The sequence below is a fragment of the Notothenia rossii genome (assembly GCF_949606895.1).
Source record: "Notothenia rossii genome assembly, chromosome: 1".
In the NCBI taxonomy this organism is placed as follows: domain Eukaryota; kingdom Metazoa; phylum Chordata; class Actinopteri; order Perciformes; family Nototheniidae; genus Notothenia; species Notothenia rossii.
This window is the reverse complement of record NC_136912.1, coordinates 58,642,537-58,665,464: the sequence shown is the minus strand read 5'-3', so window position 1 is coordinate 58,665,464 and position 22,928 is coordinate 58,642,537. Positions and strand designations below refer to the sequence as shown.

The 22,928-nt window shown below is 39.9% G+C and overlaps 1 protein-coding gene and 1 long non-coding RNA gene across 2 annotated transcripts in view; both read left to right on the top strand.

Moving 5' to 3' along the window:
• The window catches only part of tgfbr3 (transforming growth factor, beta receptor III), an 81,901-nt gene that overhangs the window by 19,436 nt on the left and 39,537 nt on the right, over positions 1 to 22,928 (top strand). Inside the window, exon 3 of the mRNA XM_079689120.1 lies at positions 10,455 to 10,642. Coding sequence (XP_079545246.1) covers positions 10,455 to 10,642 — 188 coding nt within the window. The remainder of the gene's footprint in view (positions 1 to 10,454; positions 10,643 to 22,928) is intronic.
• Positions 22,012 to 22,643, top strand: LOC307044090. Its single transcript, XR_013809519.1, has 2 exons — positions 22,012 to 22,114; positions 22,229 to 22,643. It is a non-coding gene; the product is annotated as an uncharacterized lncRNA (long non-coding RNA).

Here is a 22,928-nt window from a genome sequence, read left to right as displayed (position 1 = left end):
TGGGCTGCAATGTAATCCTTCCGGGCAATTGTGTGACGTAAATGTACGTCCACTGAAAGGGCTTGTTTTTGCTGCTGACAGGCTCGGATTGTTATTACAAGTGTTGGGCAAAGTTATGGACAGGACCCCAGAGAAATTCAATGTTTTTATTTACCTTTCGCTTAATCCTGGCTGTTTGTTGTCGTGTCTAACCAAGCGTCGCTCAAAAAGGAATCATGTTTGAGGTGACTTGTTGCTGAAATGCAATGGTTGAAAATGGAGGAGTTTGTTTTGTTTGAGTAAAGAAAGTGTAGCTTATTGTTATCTTAAAGATCAATGTTATGGCTTAATATTAAGCTGATTTTCACAATGTGGAGGAGGCTTAACCCTCTTGTTTTCCGAATGAGAATTCTTCTTGAGCAAGACTTGCTTAGAACAATAACAAACACGATTGATACAATTAAAGGTAAAGAAAAAAAACATTTCCCATAATGTTATGAAGCACTTATAATTACAATCCGAGACTGTAGTGGATGAACACGATGGTGTAAAAATGCAGCCAGTTTCACGGCTGACTTGAGAGGTGTACTCACTCAATACGTGACCAATTTTCATTTTTTGTGTCCCTTTAGTCATTAACAAGACGGTAACACATAGGACAATAGCCTTTAACCTGGGCAACCATACTGTATAGCTAACCTGGTTGAGCTAGCGGCCCATGTATTGGGGTTCAGTGCCCATGCAGTGGACCCATGGGGTCCTGCAACCTTTTACGCATGTCATCCCCTCTGACTCCCACTTTCAACACTGTCACTCTCCAATGAAGTCTGCTTATCTGGCTAAAAAAAGCTTTAAAAAACCCCAAAACGCCTTCACTTGTTTTTGTTTTACTCATGGTTTGACACATAGTTGTATCTTGAGTACAACCTCATAAGGAATTTCGAAATAAATATATTTCACATTTTACAATTTGAACTTGGCCCAGAATGTATACTCCAAACTACTTTAACATACTTTTGAGTTGGTCTTAAACATTTACTACTCTTTAGAACAGCCAGTTCTTGTGTCGTGACGGTGCTGACAACCTTTTTGTTCTTTGATATTATCGGTCCAGACAGCACATGTCAGCAACCATCAGTAAAGACATACAGTGGCAGCACAGCCAGTAAAGTCTTTAGTTATATGCACACATGCTCAGCTGTCTCCCTTTACACAGTGGCTCCTGCTTGTGTTCCTCTGGGAATCAGCCTTGTCATCCATTGCTTCAAAGCCCTCTGATTGATGTCTTTATTTAGAGGTAGAGATACATGTACCCACTTCCTTCTCCTATGCTTGCCTCTGGCTACATATGGCGCCTTTAATTGTTCAAGTCAACTAATGGTGATGGTTTACCAACAGGTGCCCACTTCATCTGTCAGGGCTGAGGAATAATAACCTGTCTCTCTGTCAGGAACATAAACGTTTTTTATCTACCTTTCATTTCACATAATATATAAACTACTTAATCAAACAGGGCCTTTTCATATTTGAAAATATTATCATGTTGGTATGCTAACATGCTAAACTATGATGTGTTAATATGGTAAACCTAACTGTTGCACCTCAGAATGTTAGCATCATCATTGTTAGCATGTTAGCATGCTGATGTTAGCATTTAGCTCAAAGCACATGCTGTGCCAAGCACTAAAAAACTGGGTTTGCAACAATTACCAGACTAATCGATTGATAAATCAAGCAGTATTTTTAAATTAATTAATATTTAACGTCCTTTTTCATATAAAACCCTCAACTTAATGGCCTATAATCGGCACAACATGAATGTATTTGTTCCTAACTGTTGCTGAAGTATTAACATCCACATGAATGTATATATTGTCTGAACACCTGCTAATACATTTAAAAACTTAACAAAGCCTCTCCTGCATATCCTTTCACCAGACTTCCAACAAAGATAAAATATAATCCATTGAAACTATTTTTGCTGTGTATTCAGCTATATGCCAGTTTACACTAGATGACCAATAAAGAGTGTTTGGGAGATATTGAGTTCCACACAGGTCTGCAGGATATGTGTCTTCATATTTCTCACTTTGATGGGGGAGTTTACAACTTCCCTAATGGAGTTCGGGCTCGCCCCTACCCTCCTCCCTTCATCCCATTCCAGCTTCCTCCTCTTATGCCTTCAAGAGATAAATCCTTTTCATAGGCAGGCCCATGGAGTGAACCTACACTACCCTTATGAACAGCTTTACTCACTTTCTGTAGTAGTTGCTCAAGGTTCAGGGGTGAGTGGGCTGCGCTAGAGTCAACACTGCAGATCTAGTGCTCCTTTAGTCCAAAGCCCCTTAGGAAAACAAAAGCGGGCAGAATATTACGTTCCCTAAACAGGTTTGCATAGTTCATGGTCCATGGGAATCATGCCTTGCAGTAAAAAGCAAGGAGACTTGGGGATATATTTAATCCTGTAGTTCATATGGGAACTGGTATATCTCAGGTAAAGGGAGGAAATATATAGAAACTAAGAGGCCCCGTTGTGCTACTCTGTTTTCATTGTAACTAAATTTGACTTATTATATCTTTGCATTATTGGAGAATTATATTGAAAATGCATTAAGTTTCATAGTGGACTTCCTCTGCTCCATTGTTGTTGTTTTTTGATAGGGAACTTTAACATTGTTGATTGACATGTGTGAAGTAATCTTCACTGCACAATGATTCTGTTTGCTAAAGGGTACTGGGAAAAGGACTTGTGAGGATGTGTGTACACACACAGGGTGGAGGTTCTGTTTGTTTATGTTCGGAAATGGCTTTGTGGGAATATCAGATTTGTCCCTAACTGGCACACAGACTGACATCACTTCCTGTACCAGATCTTGGCTCAGTGCCGCAGTGTGGAAGGCATCAGAGTGTATTCTTTGGAAACAGAGGCGTTATCAGTGGTAAGATAGGAGAAGATGGTAATGCTCACAGGGAGGTTCCAACTCACTAAGTTTATCATTTTTAGTGATACCTGGTCCACTTTCCAGTTTCATATCCTCAAAAAGTGTGTTTAAACCCTTTAATTTGAGACTTACATAATACAATATTATAAAATGTATACATTTATGAAAACATAATTCGTTTTTTAGTCAAACTGTTTTTATTGTAATTGTTTAAGCAAACAATTTAGACATGCCCTATTTCCACCTTTTAAACTGTGATTATTTGAGGCTTTTCTTAGTGTTGTGTCATAACAAACTAATTTTTTAACTAATAGAAAATATGTAATAATATGACATCAGCCCATCAAATGAAAGTCAAGTATTCACTCTATATTGTTACTGCTCATATAATATATACAGTGAAAGTACACCAGTGAACTTTGGAGCATTACAAACTCATTACAGCATTCTTTCTTTACCAGCATCAGGCCTACTTACTTTCCTGGTCCAATTCCCCAAAGGTCTTCTACATTTCTTCTCATCCAATTTCACTGATGTTTTTGCAATCGTTGAACATAATGGTTCAGACAGATCATTTTCAATAACTTACTGTAAGATTTAGTGCATAATGCCAGTTTCAAAAGGACTGGTTTCTTCCCTTTAAATGATATGTGGTTGTACTTTAAAGCATGCAGTCTGGTGAATCTGGTAGAGTGAAAGCTGGAGTTGTATCTTGTTCTATCACAGTATAGTATTCTGGAATACTAATGCGAGATACAAGAGCTTAAATCATTACAGAGTTTATCGTCCAAAAGGAGCCGCCAACAAATGTGAACAGTGTCTAGTGACATCACTGTCTGGACATCACATTGTTATTCTCAAAGCGAGTATTTATACAGTCTCTCCTCTGGATTAAAAATGTTTACTTCCATTCTTACAGTACCTGTACGAGAAAAGTCATTTCAGGCAATGTAAAATAATAAAAGACTATACAAATATATTTTGACAGAAAATAAATGAATCTTGCAAATGGTCTTGTAATGGCCTATCCAGTGTTGCTTTTAGAATCAGTCCGTGTATATTCAGTGCTAATCCCCCAAAAGGCATAACTGAAAAAACATGTAACTGCAGGTGGTTTGGAGAAAAGAGTCAGATTAAGGTGCATGTCAGTCACAAGTGTTTCATGTTAATGCCCTGTACTACTTTGGTAGAATGCGACATGTGCCACTAGCACAAATGAACCTATGTGCATAGTACACTATTCATTTGGAGTTATGTGAAGGGAGTTTCAGACCTTACACTTCAATTTACACTGTACATATTTGTACCCTAACACGTCAACTAGTTTAATCTTATTCTTCAGTTGACAGTTGACAACTACTATCATGTCAATATTTGATCTACTTTCATAATACTCTTCACATACCAGTTCACTGCTTTAAACACATTTAGAGTTGATATTTTAGCTGCTTGCTTACAGCATGTACTGTTCATGTCGACTGACGGTTCAACTGATCTCTTATTGTTTAAGTAAGGGTTTATCTGATTTCAATGGTTACACATCACTGACACTTCCAGCTCACTTGAACAATTATTTTTCTGAACCTTCACTTCAGTTGATACTTCCGTTTGACTGATGCTTGAACTTGGACTTTATTCAGTTTTTCATTTATATCAAATGTTTCTGATACACAAACAAACATGAATTTGTTTTGGTAAGATAGCCACCCATGTACTGTCTCTTGCTAGTGTCTGATATCTGTGTTGAGTCACATTATACAGTAGCCTTTTATTTTTTATTTTCGATGTGGTTCTTACTAGGGATGGGAATTTGAAAGCAAATGTATATTCGACCCCCCAAAAAACGGTTAACCGATTCACCGAAATGTACATATCTTATAAAAAAAAAGAAATGTGGGAGAACATTTTACAAAAAAAAAAAGAAAAAATTTAATTTTGAAAAATAAATAAATAAATGTTCAAATAAGTACAGTATAGAAACCAAGTCGAATTTGTCAAATGTATTGAACTGGTGATCACAGTTTGAACAGTTGACAGCTATAGGCCTATAGCTTTCATGCTTAAAACATAACTTGGTATTCTGATGGATTTGGACATAAACGCGTGTGTAGTAGTATAACCGGACGCGAGAGAGAGAGAGATCAGCACCTGCAGCTCTGCCCGCTGTGAGGGACCGGTGAGCAGAGCAAAACACACCTTTAGAGCTAACACATTTAGCTATGGCACTGTCATATACATTGAATTATTCCATTTGATAATGTAATCAACTTAGGCACCCCTTCCAAAAAAAAAAAAAAAAAATAATAATAATTACAAAAAAAATATTCATAACTTATATTCTCATATTCGAATACCTGAATAATTATGAATATTCGATTAATCGTTCCCATCCCTAGTTCTTACACATGTTTAAGATGTCAGTTATTGAAATGCTGTACATCTGCCGACGTCAATGGAGAAAGTACTTACTCTTAATAATAGCAAATTGAATGTTGAAAGCAACTTTTAGTTCAATTGTTGAAATATTAGAGCTAATGTCTAGGACTCTGGATAGACCTAACAAGCATCTTTTGAAATACCTGGTACCAGTCTCTAGTTCAGATTGTTTCAAACGGTTTTTATTCCAATTTCAAAGACAGTTTGTTAAATCTCCTGAAGACATATTATGAGTTCTTCATTTACAAACATTCCTTTGATTTGCGGAGGTTTGGAGATATTAGTCTGTAGCTTACCACAAAACAGTAGTGCTCTGCCAAAATAATTTGAAGTACCAAAAGGGGTGAGATGCGAGCTACAAAACGGGTCTGGATGGAAACAATAGATGTTTTGCATATTTTGTTGTAGGATAACGTAAGGGTTACTGTCTCTGCTGTTTATCTTTTATAGTGTGTACTCTCATCTCTCTTTTTAGAGATGACTGTTACTGGTTCAGCTGGAGTATCAGATTCACCATCAGAAGTTGCTGTATGTGTTGGGTAAAGGCGGTATTTGGGGTATAGTCTGCAGAGTGTCTGGCTGGACTTGTTTTTCAGGCAGATTGAACAACAGCTTCTCTCATTCCTCTGCTGTGGGCGTTTGGCCTGGCCAGCTAAAAGGCACTAGTAGCAGCTGGACAGGACATACTCTGTACTCCATAGATGACCACGGAAATATGGCTGGAGAGGAGGGGAGACAAAAGAGGGGAAGAAAGACAGACAGACAAGGTGACAGAAGACACAAAGATGTGGCCCGGCAGTCTTTTTTAAAAACGATTTTTATGTCCCTTAAGATTGTAGGCTGATTATAAATGCACATGACCTTAGCCAGTTTAATCATAAAACAAACTTAATGAAGATGGCCTTCTGCTATGCATCATCCTAAATCTAAATATGTAGGGTTTATAGGTTGCATTATAAAGGGTATGCACTTAACATCATGGAAGTTATTGCAGTTACGCCAACTGAATGGCAGTGCTAGCTGTTGCCATTTTTCTACTTGTTAAGTTCAGTTAAATGTTCAAATATAACATGGTTTATCATTCATTTACCAAAAGTACACAATTCAGATCCATTATAACTCTCTATGTTCAAAGAACAAAACAAAAGTAGTTTGCTTTTCACGTTTTCAGCACATGTAAAACATGCTAACAATATTAGCACATTTTTGCACACATGTGTGCACAGCCCTTCACTTTAAAAGTAATTCACTGTAGTTTGCCGTATTCATTGTCCTAAGTGTTTTTGTTTTTTAGCTTTTAAGGTTATTTACATTTGGTGTAAATACTTGTCTTTAGCATCCTTTTTTTAATTGCAAATAGTTTCTTAAAAATACTTATTTTTTATTACCCTTATATTATATATATATATATATATATGTATATATATTTTTTTATTATCTACTTTGCAATTTGTTTTTTTAGATTGATACGTTTGTACCACCAGATACCAAAGCCAATTCCTTGTATGTGTCAACGTACCTGTCAATAAACTTGATTCTGATCCTGAATCTGATTGGACCTTGTAAATTAGCCTAGTGACTAGCCAAATGTAGAATCCATGGATCCTCTAGTCATTTGTTGAATTGAATGCTACTTACTGCTAACTACCTTTGTTATTTTAAAATGTTATAGTTTTTAAATCCTGTTTTTGCAGTTTCCCATACTATAACTGCAGCCATGTTGCAGGTTGTTGTTTAGCACTTTTCAGTCTGACTAAGTGGGCGTGCACATGTGGGAAAGTAACATCTGCAAATAACTTTAACGGATTTCTAGATTTATCATGGTGAAACATCTGTATGTCTTTATCGCTCATAATTGAGTCATATGCTGTGAAAGATGTGTGCGAGTGTCTTAGATCTTGAGTCATAGTAAAAGGCTCAGTTGAAACTAATAATTGATTGCAAATTAGTATTTGACAACATTATATCAATATAAAAAAAATAAAAGTCTGAAGCCCCTAACCCTACTGGCTGGGGATTTAACCAGTTAAGCATTAGTTTAAGATGCTGAAATCCCTTTTTTATTTTTGTATTAACCATGGACTTATGACCATGTGTATTGTGAAAGGTGTTGCTCAGTTTAATTGGCTCCAACTTAACATTATTGAGTCAGTCTCACAGCTCTCATTAGAAACAGAGTATACAAGTACACAGTTTTTAGTCATGGTCAGGGAGGTCATCAAATTGTCAGGATTTTATTATATATATATATATTTTTTTTTGGGACAATGAATAGATAAAAGATGCAATAAAAACCTAGGTGGTATTTCTTAAGATATCTTCCTCTTGAGCAAAGTGTTCAACATACTACTTATGTTACCTCTCTAAGGCTAAGTGAAACAACACCATAAAACATTGAATGTTTTCTTTTTATCCATGTGGTACATTTAAGGTGGGGTAGGTAATTCTCTTCAGAAACACTTTTAGTTATATTCCATGGAATGCTCTTCACATCCCAATAGCAACGAATATATGAAATGCTTTGACAATAAATACAAAAAAATGTCATCTGTGGAAGCCCTGGCGCTGTAAAAAGCACGGCCAATCATCTGAGCCGGCCCGGCCAAAATAACTGGATGGCCTACCTGCCTGTCAGCCTTCCATCTGTGCACAAACTTATCTCGTGCCCTCATTGGTCATGTGCGCGTTCGTGTGTGTTGGAGGAGGGGCTCTGTAAGGAAGTCTGAAGGAAGGGGCAGGTTTTTTCGGCTGCGTACTTTCAAATTCTAGCGCACTTGAGCTGGTTTCTCCATTCTTACCTCCCCCACGTTTAACTCCCACGTGCCTTATCTTTTTCAATTTAAAAAGTCTGATCATTGCCCAATGTGTAATCTTTTGGCAGTCTCCCAGAAAGAACTACATTTTTCTTTGTTTGTTTGTCTGGCAGTTGTTTGTTATTCTCCGTGTGTAAGGGGAAAAAGTGAGTTGGTGTGCCCTCATACGTGTTTGTGGGAGTGAGACTTGATGACATGGTTAGGTTTCGGTCCTTTGGGAGGAAGAGGGAGGAAGAGGGAGGGGGGAGTTAAGCGGGGGTTGAGAAATTGATGCACCGCAGGTTTTTGCCATTAGGCCTTGTCCTTTTATCACTACGGAAAGACCTTGCCATCTTTTTAATATATGTATACTCCCAATAAGAGTTTCTAAGATGATCTATCTGCACTTTGAGGATTCACAAGCTGCTAGAGACAGCACAAAGCCCAGGTTGAAACATCTGTCAAGGGCTTGGGATTTGTCTCAGGAGACAAATAAGGTAACAATAAAGCCCCTGTATTTTTTCTCTCAACATGGAGGGGGAGCTATGCCATACATAATCTATGGCTTTATGCTGATGTAAAATAGGCTTATTGGATAGCACGAAAGAGAAAACAATAGCTATGTGTTCTGAGCAACAACAAAAAAGTTTCCCCCCTTAGTGTACCCCACTGTTGAGGCACGGTCTTTTTGGAGTCAGTCAGGGGAGAATTTAACATTGTTATCTAACTGTCTTTCACTGAGACTTTAATGATTTCCAAATGTTCCATCTGATTGCTATTGGCAAAGGTTGCATGTTTAGCGTTATGTGTTGGAAATGTGAGCAGGCCTTGGCAGCCACAAGGCTTTGGGGTAAAACGCAAAGTCTGACCCCATGAAAAAACCTGGCCGCGGACATTCCCATAGTATACATGACTCTAATGGAAAAGAGCTGCCTCACACAAACCTCAGCGCTGTGTTTTTGTGACACCCTCACTGACTGACTGAGTGTGTGTGTAATGTATGCTTGTAGATGTGCAAGATACACCCTGAATGTGTTTGTGGGGGCCACACATGTAAAAGGAAGTTTACCTTGTAGGAACATCTCAGGCTGTGGTAAAGCTTGTTAAGACCTTACAGATTGTGGTTAAAAAAGGAAGTCTCAATATCATGCAAGAGCAAATATGAAAGCTAGGTGCGATCCTGTAAACGTCAGTGAATCTTTGTTTAAGTCAAGTAGCCCGTTCGTTCCCAGATGACTTAACTGCTCATTACAGCTCCCTGTGCAGCAGACAAAACACTGACAGGGACTGAGCTTCAGCGTCCGTACCTGCCGAGTGCTTGACTGGGATCAGTGACGGATGTTTGTAGTCGTGGCTGCTGTCATGACTGGAATCAGAACACCAATGGAGATTACAAGTGAGATAATGCGTTTTGGCTTTTAATGGAATGACATCGCGTGTGGCGCGCGCAGTGGACTAGTGCGTAGGTGTTCGAATCAGGGGAGCACAGGTTCAAACCCCACTGCAGTCAGCATGTCGTTGTGTTCCTGGGCAAGACACTTCACCCCAAATTGCTCCTGTGGGCATTGTCAACCGTATTGAGTATGTAAGTCACTTTGGATAAAAGCGTCTAACAAGTGACATGTAATGTAATGCTAATAAAAATCACTCATAACTGAACAGTTTGACATGGCTGAATCAGATACGATAACTGAAACAATTGTAAAAATGAAAGGTCAAGGTTTCTAGTATAACATGTTTCTTTTTCAATTGTATAAGTTTTAAAAACAAGTGTAATTTTAGGTTATACAGGAGTCTTTTTACACAGGTAGGATTTAGCGGGATTTTCACTAGTGTATAATCAGCTGAAACTCAGTGCTGTTGAGTTTTCATTCACTTGGAAAGAGCCCATCATATCATCATCGGTAGCAAATCTGCTTCCACTGAACCTGCCAATGAATCTTGAAGTGTGTTGATTATCTGTCTTACAAGTTCCTCAGCTTACAGGTGGTCAGCCTGAAAAATGCTTAAATGAGAATTCAATGTTATGTATTTCAATGAGACTACAATAATGCATCACTAGGGATGATGTTTTGAATGGTTCATTTATAAGAAAGATTAATGTGATGTATTTTCAAGTTGTTGGAAATAAAACAAACAACTGTTTTCTTAAGTAAAGTCATTATGACCATTGGGACATTAGTCTGTACACTAAGAGTTCATGCATGATTGACATAAATACATCAGCACCATGTGAGACATGCAATTGAAATCCCTTCACATACTGTAGCATTTCATTCATACAGTTTTCTTGTGTTGGCTGCAGGGCCAGTGTTTCGCAGCCCGTGTGAGTTGCTGCCGGTGGGGACGGGACACCCAGTGCAGGCCACACTGAAGAGCTACACCGCCCTGTCAGGCTGTGCAAGCAGAGGCACCACCAGCCTGCCCCAGGAGGTCCACATCATCAACCTGAGAGGACATGTTCCACAGGGACCAGACAGCAACCCCGCTGAAGTGAGTCATTCTTAAGAGAAGTTCAAATGTAGCTATATTGTCTGCCAACATCATTGTCTCTTCAATACAAACAGTCAAGATAAGACTTGAATCACAAATTGTTAATAGTGAGGCATTTAACAATTCTCTTCACCCATATATACCTTCAGTATAGGCAGACAGTTGTCTTTTGTTTTCTCAACATTGACACTATTTCACGCAGTCTTATCTTCTGGGTAGTATTGTTGTTCAGCCGGATAAAGAGTGCAAGATCTGCTGCATATTTCCACCGCCCTTGTTGGCTCTATTTTTAACCAGTGACTCTGATAATGGCTGCCAGTCCTTTTCCCTTTTGTTTTTCGAGAAAGCTTCTTGGCAAAGAGTTAGTAAAAACACGTTCACACTAGAGTGGCACAGTGAAGTTCATCCACACAAATCCACTGGAAGCTTGTTAAAGGCGGATTACAGCTAGTTGGTAAAAGTCTCTTTTATGGCTAACACGCTTGTTAGGTGGGATAATAATTTTGTTTTTGAAACAGTTTAAATTCAGACAGATCAGGGTTAAAATAGTGAATGGTGCAACAAAGCAAATACGCTTTGATAGCCTCAAACTATTTATAATCTCTGTTTCATTAAGACAGCTGTCTAATGGTTAATGGTCAACATCTTGAATTTGACAAACAAAAAAGACTACCTATATGGTAATTAGCCTGATTCTGATGTTGAGATTGGCTAACCTAATCTAACCCTTGACTTTCTAAAGAGTAAAAAGAACAATAATTAGTCAGTCATTTAAATGTCTGTACAGAGATATTTTCCAACCACTTTAGAGCTAATCTCTTTAGTGCACTGATTTAAACTGGCAGCACTTCTTCTGATAGAGTTCCAAATGGTGTCGGTTTTAAAAACCACTCCCTGTCTCCAGGTGATGTCTCATAGCAGGACTCCTCACAGTTGAAGGTGAATCATAGGCCCACGGCCTCCTAAACGCTGTATCTGGAGTTTGAACTGTCCCACGTTCCTCTCCCCCTCAGTCACAGCAGTGTGAAACGCAGCATGTATAGACTTGCCATTGCTGCTGATGTAGGCTTAAGACATTGCCAAGGCCAAATACACAGAACACTGGTATGTGTGTGTGAGTATGCTGCATCAGCACGTACATACAGAATGTAATCTGAGTGTTTGTTCTGAAGCTTTACCACATGAACTCAAATGATAGAGTTCTGTTTTCATAACAATGAGAAGCATTTGTCTTTTGTTGTGATCTGTCATGTTTACTCCACACAATGTAATGTCGAAATTTGACGGATGTTTTTTATAAAAATCTTGAAATATGTAGAGCTGGCCGGGAGCATTGACAATGTAACAAGCATAAGATGCATTACAAAAAATGGCCCAGCTTGATACATTTTTTAAACCTGTTTATTAATTTACAGATAAGCAGTGTAGTCCAGAGCAGGGGTTCCCAACCTTTTTTCCCAAGAGCCCCCCCAAATGACTCCTGTTGGAAGTTGCGCCCCCCCCCCCCCCCACACACACACACAGGGGGGAGTTGGGGGGTGGCGCAACAGCGGTAATTAAAGTTTAAAACTCTCCAAAATGCTACAACTACTGTCACAAACTGGATGAATGTGAAGTATTTTGTTAAAGGAGGATGAAAGCGTAATTAAGGAGCACTATTGGAGTGACTTTGATGGTTATTGGACTCAGGATTAATTCCTTTCGATTCCTGCTGTATGAAGAAATCAAAGGACTGCGCGGAAGTGGAAACAATTCACAAAGGGATTAAACTGTTTAAAACACATGCTCAAAGTAAGCCGGATTTTGCCGATGTGTTTATGTGGATTCAAAAGTCGTAAATAATCTACAAAATGGAGGAGACCGATCTGATCGGAGAAACTGTGACAAATAATCCGAATGAAACCGGCATGGACAATGACTATGTTTTAAAAATGCGCTTATCCAGAAAAGCCCGGTTTGGACACTTTACGGGCAGAAAAAACATTTCTATTAAAGAAAGAATTATACATTTCTGTCTTTTTATGCCTTTAATAGCTACTAACTTGAATTGTTATTCAAATAAATTAATCAATTATTTTGTATATGTTATTGTAATGTAGAGACAAGGCTTTTAGTGACAATCATGTATTGCTTTACAATTATATGTAAAAAATAAATAAATAAAAAAAGTCTAAATATGATATATGGCCTCAAATCATCTGAGGCCTGCGATCTTTGGCGCCCCCCAGGTTGGGAACCACTGGTCCAGAGGATACAATCATTATTTATTAAATGAAAGTATGATCCTCAGATTTTGCATGCAATGTGAGGGACTGAATTGTTTCACGCACAAGTGAAAAAAAATACTTCTTAACAAATTTGCAACAAACATACTGTACACTCAAAAGTCTGACTTTTATAAGTAACTATTAACAGGATACTTTTCCTTTTAATTTGAGCCATGCTATTTTTATTGCAGAAAGAAAAATGTCTCAGTGTTTTTCAGTGTTTTTCAGCCCTTGTAGGTATGGCAACGCAGCATGTTTTTTTGTTGCCCCTCTGACTTTACTACATGCAGACTCCTGCCAAGTAAGATGGTTGTGTTGAGTTTCATCTCCACTTGTGTCAAGGTAGATTATGATTCAACACAGATAGATTTTTAATGAAAACAAACTGAATTGGTATTTATTTTTGACCAAGTGGCCATTTATAGGACAGATAAGTGCAAGGTAGAGTATACCGTAAAGACTTTTGCTATTATTTACAAGGATTTTCTTTCTCAAGTTTTTTAACTTGTGTCAACAATCAAACTTCGGAAAGTCAAACAATCTCAACCATATTTATGCTGCTGTTGAAGCTGTCACAACCCTTGAGGCAGACCGTCTACATCTTATTTCCACTTGCTCTCAAGAGACCCTGCTGCAACTGACAAGTTATTTCTCAAGTCTTCTACAGAGATCATTTATTACAATTAAAAGCAGACAGATAAGTACAATTAAAGACATTCGGACACTGGCAACACAATTTCATTTTTGTCTTATGGCATTTATTTTACATAATTAGTTTTATTTATTAAGAGAGGTATAGCGTGATTAGCTCTGTAAATGACTACTCGGAGCCTAAATGTAATAGATAGTCCAGTAAAACTTCAGTTTGAAGGTCTGTGAAAAGCATCTCTTCATGTCAACGTATCCAGCTGTTGGTAACCCATCAGCTAGGACTTTAGCGGAGGAGGCAGATTTCCAGCTGTCCGTTCCTCTGCCTACAGCCTTGGCTGCAGAAGGTCACTTCAGCTCTGATTGAGATTATGTTGCCCAGCAGAAGCTTTTTCCATGAGCTTGTGATAAGATAAGATCAATCCCCTCTCCCACTCTGGTCCTTGATTGCATTTCCACCTGGGTCTTTGGCACAAGAAGCCTTCCTAAGGGCTTAGCCTTCAACAAGACTGAGTTGGAGGGCACACAGTGCGTCACGCTGTGGTCCCATTGACACAATCTGCCCCTCATCTGTGATCTCTGGTGACAGGAGGAGGTGATGAAACAGGGGGAAAGGGAATGACAAACTGAGCCATCCTTGGCTACATTTGGGCAACTTGCTGAAGCAAAATAGAGTAAAGTTGGAAGTGAGGAGGTTTATGTCGTTCATGGGAACGTTCCTTGGAATTATTTCCTAAAAGCAAACCATTAAACTGCATGACGTACAGTATATATCAAGCTCCCTGATCTTCTTTGTATAAATAACAGAAATACATATTTTTCTTTAATTTAAGGCTGATCTAGTCATCTGATTTGGAAGCGTCCAAATTGATTTCACTCTTAGTAAGGGGTTTGCTTTTCTCATGCGTATCCTTTGCTTATTTTCAAAGTCAGCACATGGGTGCTGGTCAGTCTGTGTGCATGTCATTTTTCTCTGAGTGCTACTCCTCACCTCTGCTGATGGAGGAGGAAGTGGTATCTGGGCCACAGAACAGACTGTATTTGGATGTGTTCGAGGCCCGCAGGACAAAAGGTGCCTCTAGCTGGGTTTTGGCTGTGCTGGACTCTTGGCTGTCTGGGTTCAGGGGCTGCTGGAGAACATGATGTGCCCCACTGACTCCTCACTAAGTATCTGCAAAGCCTTGACCAGGTCGGAGGAATAAATCTTCGTTCCACAAGGTGTGTATCGGACATAGGGGATCACATGGTCTGTCTCCTACACACACACTGGTACACAAATATCCTGAAGCAAAGATTTGTGAGGCCTGCTTCACATCTCTTCCACATCCGTGTGTGAAAGTCATGGCTTGCAGTTTGTCCATATTTTCAGTGAAGACGTGAGAGCAATGAATTGTTTCCTGCCTGCACCAGTGAACCCATTCAGTACGGGTATTAACTGAGGGCTATGAACTGTTATCCACTGAAAGAATTGCACAGCTGGACCTGACTCAGAATCCACACTTTGGCTCCTGGCCAATCCACACACCAACGCAGAGTTATTAAGTGCAACAGAACACCTCAGTTGTGACTGTGCACAGTGCTTCGTCTGGGATATGCTTCGGGCTTGAACTCAGCGTAGAATAACACAACAGAAGGAGAAAATATGCTAATCATTCATTTAAGAACTCTTAAGCTAGAAATACCCACCATAATATTTTGATAGTATTCGAGTGATGTACAAGCCATGTGCTCAATTCTGCTGATGAGAGAGTGAAGCAGTAGAGCCATCTCAACTAAAGTCACAAATATGTACAATGTTGCCTGTTCTTGATGCATTCCTAATAAGTGTGATCTTAAGAACCACATGTAATACAGGTGATACTGATTTAAAATAACTTGTAACCTAAACACAAGATGTTACATTTGGAAATTGGTTCACCCTACTTTCACAAGCATCCCTTACAGAAACTGAATGACTTAAATCGATTACTATATCATCAATTATAGTTTTTTAATTGCCCTGTTACTGATTATAATTTCTTCCAGTGAGCAGGAGATTATGTTCCTTTTGCCTATGGCAGTTATGCCATTAACGTTAACGTTTTGAACAATCAATTTCATGCAGCACCCTGATTAAGTAAGAAATTACAGATTCCTCAACTCTTGATGTCTTCTCCCTAAAACTAGCTTTCTATTGGTCTTCATCTAGATTTAGAGCTTGTACTATAGTAAATGAATGGGACACTACAGTTTTAAAGAAGACTCTATTGCCTTAATCAATTCAAATCAGTCGTATTCATATAGTAATTACTAATAACTAATAATAACTTCTTGCAAAGGCAGCTACGTTTTGACTTGTGCACAGTTTAGCCATACTAGCAACTCTAAGGACGGCAATCTAGGTCTGTTCTTCTAATGTTTGGTCACTTGGTCAGTTTGTGCTCCACTTTGGTCAAGACCTTTTCTCTAGTATCACCATAAGGTGTTTTTCTTTTTCTCTTTCTCTTTCTCATAATTCTCTGGACTTGTACTCAACTTCCTGTAGACAGTGGGCTGTTCTTTCATAGATTCATAGCTCTCCTTTTATATAAAATGTCCAGTGCTGTCATTGGCACGCCTGGCCAATATTTTTTTAACATTTGTCTGATTTCCTCAGCTCTAGTGATCTTGATCATAGTAACAGAAGCCCATTTTTCTCTGTTATACCCTTGTGGACCTCTAAATAAAAGACAGGCCAGGCTGAGAGACAGTGTCCAGGAATGGCACTAGTAAAGTTACTGTTCTGTGCTAGAAGTCATAGCAAAGCCTATAGTGCCAGGTTGGGGCTTTTTGTGTCGGGGTAGTGATTTCCTCAAAAACTGGTAGAATCATTTTCACAAAATGGTGTTAGATAAAAACAGATATTTCCTTCGAAGCGGTGTAACAGTCAGAGTGGGCTTTGCTGTAGACGAGACTTACTGCTCGAATTTCATCCAAGCTTTTAACCCCTTTTGAGGCAAAATATATTTTCGTCCTGTGACTATTGACCTGGAGGTGTTGGTGTTTTGCCACTTAAGCTCTACCAAAACAATGACCTCATCCAGGGGTTCTTTTCTGTCCCCCCAGCTTCGGTTCAACGGTGTAGGTATCAAGTTTGAACATTTTTCCATATGTTCCCTCAGCCACATGCTAAAGTGGCCTTTTGCACCCTGCGAACAAACCACCACCACATGTGCGCTGATGCAGAGCCTGGCACTTTGGCAGACACCTAAGTTCCCCAGTTGCTGCAAAGTGCAGAGCGAAAAACTCAAAACAAGAGACCTGTCTGGGGATGCAGTCGGTGATAGGGAATAAACACAAGGGGCTGACCATATCTCAAATACGCCATCTTTCTCTAATCAGTTTACCAAAAGCAAACATCAAACACAGCCACTGGCTCTGAATCAGGGTGAGGCAGAGCAGATGATTGTTTTATCAGCTGGAATTCAGAGATATCTTTGACTATAGGAGAAACAAGCTGAAGGAGCTCACCGGGCACAAACCGCTGGCGAGAGCCTAGTGTCAGATAAGAGCTCACACACAAGACAAACTGCACACACAAAGGCAGCTTTTTTCTCTTCAAAACTTGCTTTTGTATGGCCTCACACTGTTATCAAATGGCATGCAGTTTTTGCTCAGTAGAACTTTTTTCTCCTAGGATTTCTCCACATGTGAAAACATTGAGTAAATAAAACACTGCAGAGCACAGACCTCCGTCGAATCCATGCCCCCCATCTCGCCATGTTAAAGAAAGTGAAAAATAGTGTGTGTTTGCCCTGTGATTCAGATACCTTCCACATTGTAATGAGTTCTTCCTTGCCCATGCTACACACTCCCCATACAATTCCATACAACTCTTGCCAATAGTCTTTTGGTAATCCTTATAACCTCCTTAGATTGGTGGAGTTGATAAAGGTAGAACATCCAAAGTATCCAAAGAAATAAGAGGAATCGCTCAAATCACAAAGGGTACTTACAGTAGCAAGAGCTAACAACAGTAGCCCATTAGCTAATGAATTAAGTTGTCTCCTTTAAAATCAAAGTGGTATTATAAACCATTATTTGTGCATCGCAACAAAGATATTACCAATTAAAGAGCAACTTCCAGGTTAAAGACACCTATGAATAAATGTGTAGGAAAATGATGAATACACTAGATTTTCAAAAAGATTTACAGAAATATACAATACAGTGACATCTGGTGTCGTTTTTGTAAGAAATGTTCACTTCCGCATAAAAAAGCCTCCCCACGTGACCTCCCGCGAGTGACGTAACACGGGGTCACAAGGGGGAGAGCGGCCGGTGTAACGTATTAATAAACATGGATCCCAATGCTAGTTTCGACACAGAAGACACAGAGGAAGTTGAACATGTATTATCGAATGCATATGACGGACCACAACCTTATAATTATGAGCCTGCTAGGCGTCCAAGAGACCAGGAGCAGCCAAGGATTAGAAGAAATAACGGCCATCGGAGAGAAATTGAGCTGTGGTGTTTGGAGAACCAGTGGAGAACTGGGCAGCTATCTTGGTGAGTGACCGGCGTTAGCTACAGAATGTTAGCTAACGTCACATCACAACATTGTGAAGTTAGCTATCATATATCAGACTATAACTAAAGTAGCATTGATAATATAGTAACGTTACTGGCAGGACTGTTGATACTGCAAGTATCAGCCGTATCTCGCGTTACCTAATGCAACTCCACACTACGTCTTACGGTGCTGTGTACCGGAGGAGAGACGCGAGATACGGCTGATAGGCTACTTAACGATCTGGCGGAGAAAGATTGTGGAGCCTCCGTTGATATGCCGTTGTAAATGGCTTGATGGAAAGCAGGTGTGTATTCGGGGAGGGTGCACAGCTGATTGCAGCAGGTGAGTGGAGGTTGAGTCGGGAGCCAGGAGTGACAGCCACCACGCACACACAAACAACACAGACAGGGGGAAACAGACAAACACAAAGGAAACGGCTGGAGCAGTACAGCCACCACAGCGTTACCTAATGCAACTCCACACTACGTCTTACGGTGCCGTGTACCGGAGGGGGAGAGAGAGAGAGCAGCGAAGGGGGGGGGGGGGAGAGAAGTAATACAGTTTCCTGATAAAGCTGTGGAGAGTATGTGCTGCAGGGAGGTGGATGCACAACGCAGCCAGGAACGAACGCTAGCTCCGGTCCTTTTTACTGTGGACTCGATGTCCTGACAGGCTGGTATTTTTGCAACCTGCACAAACACAATACTGCACCATGATTACAAATGGTGAAATACAATGTAAAACTACCGAAAAATACCAGCTCACTAAAACACAACCGCTCAACTCAACGCAACTACTAACTATACCCGCGGTCAGAGAGCGGAGATGTGTCCCCTGTGTGATGTAATGTGACGCGTTTGTCGTATGAACTTAAAAAAAAGCCGTTTTTTAAGAGCAGAGATCAAAATTGCTCCTTTCCCTCTGAATTCCTGCCCTTATGTCTCGTAAAACATATCAAATCCTACATTCACTTTTTTAATTGTAATCTTCAAGCAAGTTTAAGCATAAATGTAGAAAAAAAAAAAAACCTGCAAGATGTTTTTTAAAGGTGGGGTAGGTAATTTTGGAGAAACCAGCTCGAGTGCGCTAGAATTTGAAAATACACAGCCGGAAAAAATCTGCCACTTCCTTACAGAGCCCCTCCTCCAACACACACGAACGCGCACATGACCAATGAGGGCACGAAATAAGTTTGTGCACAGATGGAAGGCTTACAGACAGGTAGGCCATCCAGTTATTTTAGCCGGGCCGGCTCAGATGATTGGCCGTGCTTTTTACAGTACTACGGCTTCCACAGATGACATTTTTGTATGGATCTTTTGTCAAAGCACTTAAGATATTCATTGCTATCGGGATGTTAAGAGCATTCCATGGAATATGACAAAAAGTGTATCTCGAGCCGGTTTCTCAAAGTTACCTACCCCACCTTTAAATGATTGTGCCATCAAACCAACCAAAAATCCATCCCTGAATAACATTATGTAGTGGGCACTATTACCAAATATAATTGGTATATAATTATTTATTTTTGTTTAGCAACAATTAATTTTCTTAACTTCAATCTTATCAGAGTGTTATCTTGGGCTGTCCTCCTGACCCCGCTTCGTGTTGTTTTCTTCAGCGCGTCCTGCCTTTCTGCCATATCACTCACAGATTGCTATCCAGAGGTTCTGTCTAACTTTGACGTCTTTCTGGGCTGTTTTGCCTTGCAGTTTGGCATTGAACTGAGTGGAGACTGATTAGCATCACGGTACAGGGGAAAAGGCTCCAGGTAGCATCCCCATCGCGCTCAAATATGTGGGTGGCGCTGATAAGAGCGGTCAACAGCTTTTGGTCCGGATCCCCTTCGCTCTGTACACCCTCAGTGATCCAGAAAGAACCAAGATCCAGACAGACAAGACACACACACACACACACACACACACACACACACACACACACACACACACACATACACACACATATGATAAGATAACACAGTATGATTGGTCCCAGGCTTTTGGAGTCAAGACTTCTTTAAGCCAACCCGCTTTGTTTTCAACTTATGCAATGTTCCAGTATAGCATGCGGACATTTATCTAGTGTAGATTTTTATTATAATCAATTTAAAACTATACTTTCTCCTTTTAAAAAGAATACAAGCCATTCATTGTTATTCAGATATTGTCCGCTCTGTTTCATGTCATGGAATACTTTGGGCTTTCTTTGATTATTATTTCCTGGGAGGGAGAGTGTGTTCCTAGATTAGTCCTACTTTTTGGCTAATTAAAGGATGTTATGGGTTTTCTCCGAATCAACAGGGATCATCAGCTCTGTCAATAAAGGAAACTGCAAGGGACCGCACTGATACTGCACTCTGACTGCAGGGTTACACTGTTGGCCGCAGAATTAGTCTTTGAAAGTATCACATTACAATGTTGATGCGCAGTGTTTATGAAGCACACTTGAATCTCAGTGTGATTTACTTGACTAGAAAGGTCATGAAATTGCAACCACATGCTGGAGACAGGACAAACAGATCATTACAATTGCTGTGTCAAAGACATCAGAACCTTCTAAATCCAACCATGTGGCTTCGCCGTACAATAAGTGCAATAAGCATGATTCATTCTTGATGGTGCGTTTGTTGTTGACGCTGATTTAGGGCTTGAAAGTTGTAGCTGTTTTGTTTCTTTTTTAACATTCCCATTGTTTACACATACTACCACCACTAATGGTATGCTCTGTTACAGGCCTTGCATATCCTGCTACAGCTGTCTTCCCTTGCGTGGAGTGAGATTTCAGTAACGTGATAGGTCTAGACCAGGGGTGTCCAAACTTTTTTCACTGAGGGCCACATACAGAAAAATATGCGAAAGGTTGGGCCACTCACTAAAGTTAAGGTATATCGCCTCACCTCTAGTGTATTAACAGTAATAAAAATCAATCAATCAAATGTAGGTAAATCATTCTTGATAATTTATTATACTTAAAGAAAAAACTTTATACATCACATCTTTCTATGTATGGGTATTCATTTATCTATTTTCAAATAAAATCAATCAAATGTAGGTAAATTATTTCTTGATAATTTATTATACTTAAAGAAAAAACTTTATACATCACATCTTTCTATGTATGGGTTTTATTTTTTTTTACAAAAAGGGTTGGCAGCTCATTCTCAAAACTGCAGCCTCAGATTGCTTCTTTGTCAGGATGGGGACCCCCTTCACAGCCCTGTATAAAGAGGGAAAAATAACAGGACAAGGGAAAGGGTAGGCTTTATTTAACCTAGTTATGCAAATAATTTATTGCGGTTGTTAACACATCAGCTAACGTTTTTTAGAAAAATGTTATCAACTTTAATTGACTGAATTTATTAAGTAATTGGGCTTTTGAACACATGAATACTGTGTAATATATTTTAACTCACCTACAATGGGAACAGCGTTGCACTTAATGGGAGCAGTGATGCTGCGCTCTGGACTGAAGGATGGCTGGCAGGTCAGGAGTAAGTTTGGTGGTTGAGATGCGAAGGACATCACAGAGATGGCTGTCGGTCATTTTGGTTCTCAATCTGCTTTTGTTCAGAGTTAACAGAGAAAATGTTTGCTCGCATATGTATGTTTTGCCAAACAGACTCGTCATTCTTTTTGCGTGGCGTCGCATCAGAGGAAACTTGGCCTTTTCCAAGCTCTGGTAGAAGTCGGGTAGGGAGAGGAGCTGATGTTGATTCTTCAGAGAATCATCACACTGCATTTCGATGAGTTCTAATTGCAGACTCTCTTCCACTTCTTCTGCATCCATCAGGAAGGGAGTTGAGAACAGCTTGATTTCTTTCTCAATGACAGAAAAATCTTGGAAGCGCTGATTGAATTCTGTCATAAGACACATATTTCCCCTTTTTAGCAGAGAGGTCGGCCTTTGGATGAGCACATTTGATTTCGGACAGCGTAGGGAAGTGCGCAAGGTTGAAGTTGCGTAGTTGTGTCTCAAAAAGACGAAGCTTCGCACAGAATGCTTTCATGTGTGCATAAAGTTGTGGTACAAGCTGGTCTTTGCCTTGTAGGCTCTTGTTCAGTGAGTTAAGATGACCAGTAAGATCAACTAGAAAGGCCAGGTCTGCCAACCATAGAGGATCACTCAGTTCATGAAGAGGTCGGTCCTTCTCTTTCAAAAACTGGTCAATTTCTGATCTCAGGGAATAAAACCGCTTCAGCACGGAGCCGCGACTAAGCCAGCGCACATCACAATGATAGAGTACGTCCCCGTATTCAGCATCGACATCAGATAGGAAAGCTTGAAATTCTCTGTGGTAGAGCCCTCGTGCTCGAATTATGTTGACAGTTTTCACAACTGTGGTCATCACATCGCCAAGCTGGACTGTCTTGGCACAGAGAGCTTCTTGGTGGATGATACAGTGCAATTTTACAGCCTCGCCTCCACTCTCTCGCACCTTGGCGCACACCATAGATGCCATTCCTTTGCGCTCGCCTGTCATAGCGGGAGCCCCGTCCGTTGCAACTCCACACAGCTTGTCCCATTTAAGTTGCATCTTGTTAATTGCACCTGACACGGCTTCAAAAATGTCCTTACCCGTTGTTGTGCCCTTTAGACTCCGAAGATCAAGCAGGTCCTCCGTAATGCAAAAGTTATTGTCAACTCCCCGCAAAAAAATTAACAGTTGTGCGGTGTCTGTGGCATCTGTGCTTTCATCACATGCAATCGAGTAAAAATCAAAAGCACAATCTTTATGTGACACTTGATTTTGTATGTTAGCTGACAAGTCTTCGATTCGCCGCACAATTGTGTTTCTGGACATGCTCACGTTGTTGAATTCCTGCATCTTTTCCGGGCA